The sequence below is a fragment of the Myotis davidii genome, unplaced genomic scaffold (assembly GCF_000327345.1).
Source record: "Myotis davidii unplaced genomic scaffold, ASM32734v1 scaffold957, whole genome shotgun sequence".
NCBI classification, from domain to species: Eukaryota; Metazoa; Chordata; class Mammalia; order Chiroptera; family Vespertilionidae; genus Myotis; species Myotis davidii.
The window spans coordinates 11069-12374 of record NW_006288432.1 but is presented as its reverse complement, the minus strand read 5'-3'; the positions used below and the strand labels follow the sequence as shown (position 1 = coordinate 12374).

General features: G+C 54.1%; 1 protein-coding gene across 1 annotated transcript in view; it reads left to right on the top strand.

The window, feature by feature from the left end:
* The window catches only part of LOC102754898 (butyrophilin subfamily 3 member A3-like), a 2595-nt gene extending 1543 nt beyond the window's left edge, over positions 1–1052 (top strand). The window contains exon 2 of the mRNA XM_006760242.2: positions 417–1052. Coding sequence (XP_006760305.2) covers positions 417–1048 — 632 coding nt within the window. The 3' untranslated portion in view covers positions 1049–1052. The remainder of the gene's footprint in view (positions 1–416) is intronic.
* Positions 1053–1306: the final 254 nt, after the last annotated feature.

Below are 1306 nucleotides of genomic sequence, written 5' to 3'. Positions count from 1 at the left end.
ATTTCATAGAGTGTGTGTGTGTGTGTGTGTGTGTGTGTGTGTGTGTGTGTGAAAAGAGATGGTGCAGAAAAGGAAGTCGTCCAGCTCAGGAGGGTAGAGCAAGGGTTGGGGCCCTTGGAATCCATGTGACTCTGCAGCACAGGTGGACACAGTCATTCTGGGGAGGAAACAGGAGAAATATAGAAGGAAGGTGGCCACTTGAGATGGCGGGTTGGGCAGAGTCCAGCCCCCCTCACACTCCCCTCCTCACTGACCACCAGGCCCTGTGGTGTCTCTTGGCTTTGTTGAGGGTCACAGTCAGGGCAGCTGGGACCCCAGGCTCTGGGCCAGGTCTCACCAGGCAGGCCCAAGCCTTGGAGCCCGAGGCTCTCAGATCCCGAAACCTTGGCTGACCCCACACCATTGGGACTCTGCAGCGGACGTGATTCTGGATCCGGACACCGCGCACCCCAACCTCCTCATTTCTGAGGATCAGAGGAGCCTGAACTATACAGATGCACGGAAGAGCCTGCCAGACAACCCCAGGAGATTTCAAGATCGTTTCTGTGTGCTGGGCCGTGAGAGCTTCACGTCAGGCAGACACTTCTGGGAGGTGGAGGTGGGGGACAGGAAACAGTGGCATTTAGGGTTGTGTAGGGAGAACGTGGAGAGAAAATATTATGCTACAATATCACCGGAGAATGGATTCTGGACAATAGCACTGTCGGGTGGGCATGAATTCCATGCTCGAACGGATCCCCGGAGCAAACTCACAGTTGCCAACCCTCTTAAAAGAGTGGGGGTTTTCCTGGACTGTGAGATGCGGGAGGTCTCATTCTATGATGCCATCGATGGATCACACATCTTCACCTTCCAACAAGCTTCCTTCTCTGGGCCTCTGTGGCCTTTTTTCAGGATTTGGTCACATGAGTCCTCTGCCTTGACCGTTTGCCCAGCACCAAAAGGAGTGAGGAGTTCTATTGTGTCTGACCCACTGCCTGGCCCTTCCCTGGAGACCCCAGTGGCCTCAGGCTCAGCTAATGGCAATGAGGACCCCAGGAGGAAGTAATAGGTGCAGGAAGATAACTTCCCAAAGGTGAAAAGTTTGCTCAGCTCCCTTCCTGCAACCATAGCTCAATTCACAGGTACTTAGAAGGTGGTGGGTGCTGGGCTAAGTGCTTCAGGTGAATCTCACTCCCCAATCCTCACAACACCCCTGTGAGGTGGCCTCTTTGAAAGTGTGGAAAGGGAGGCAGGGCCCAGGGAAGTGACATAATTCATGCAGAAACTAGTGCTGCTGGGAGGTGTTTGACCTCTTACCCTTCCT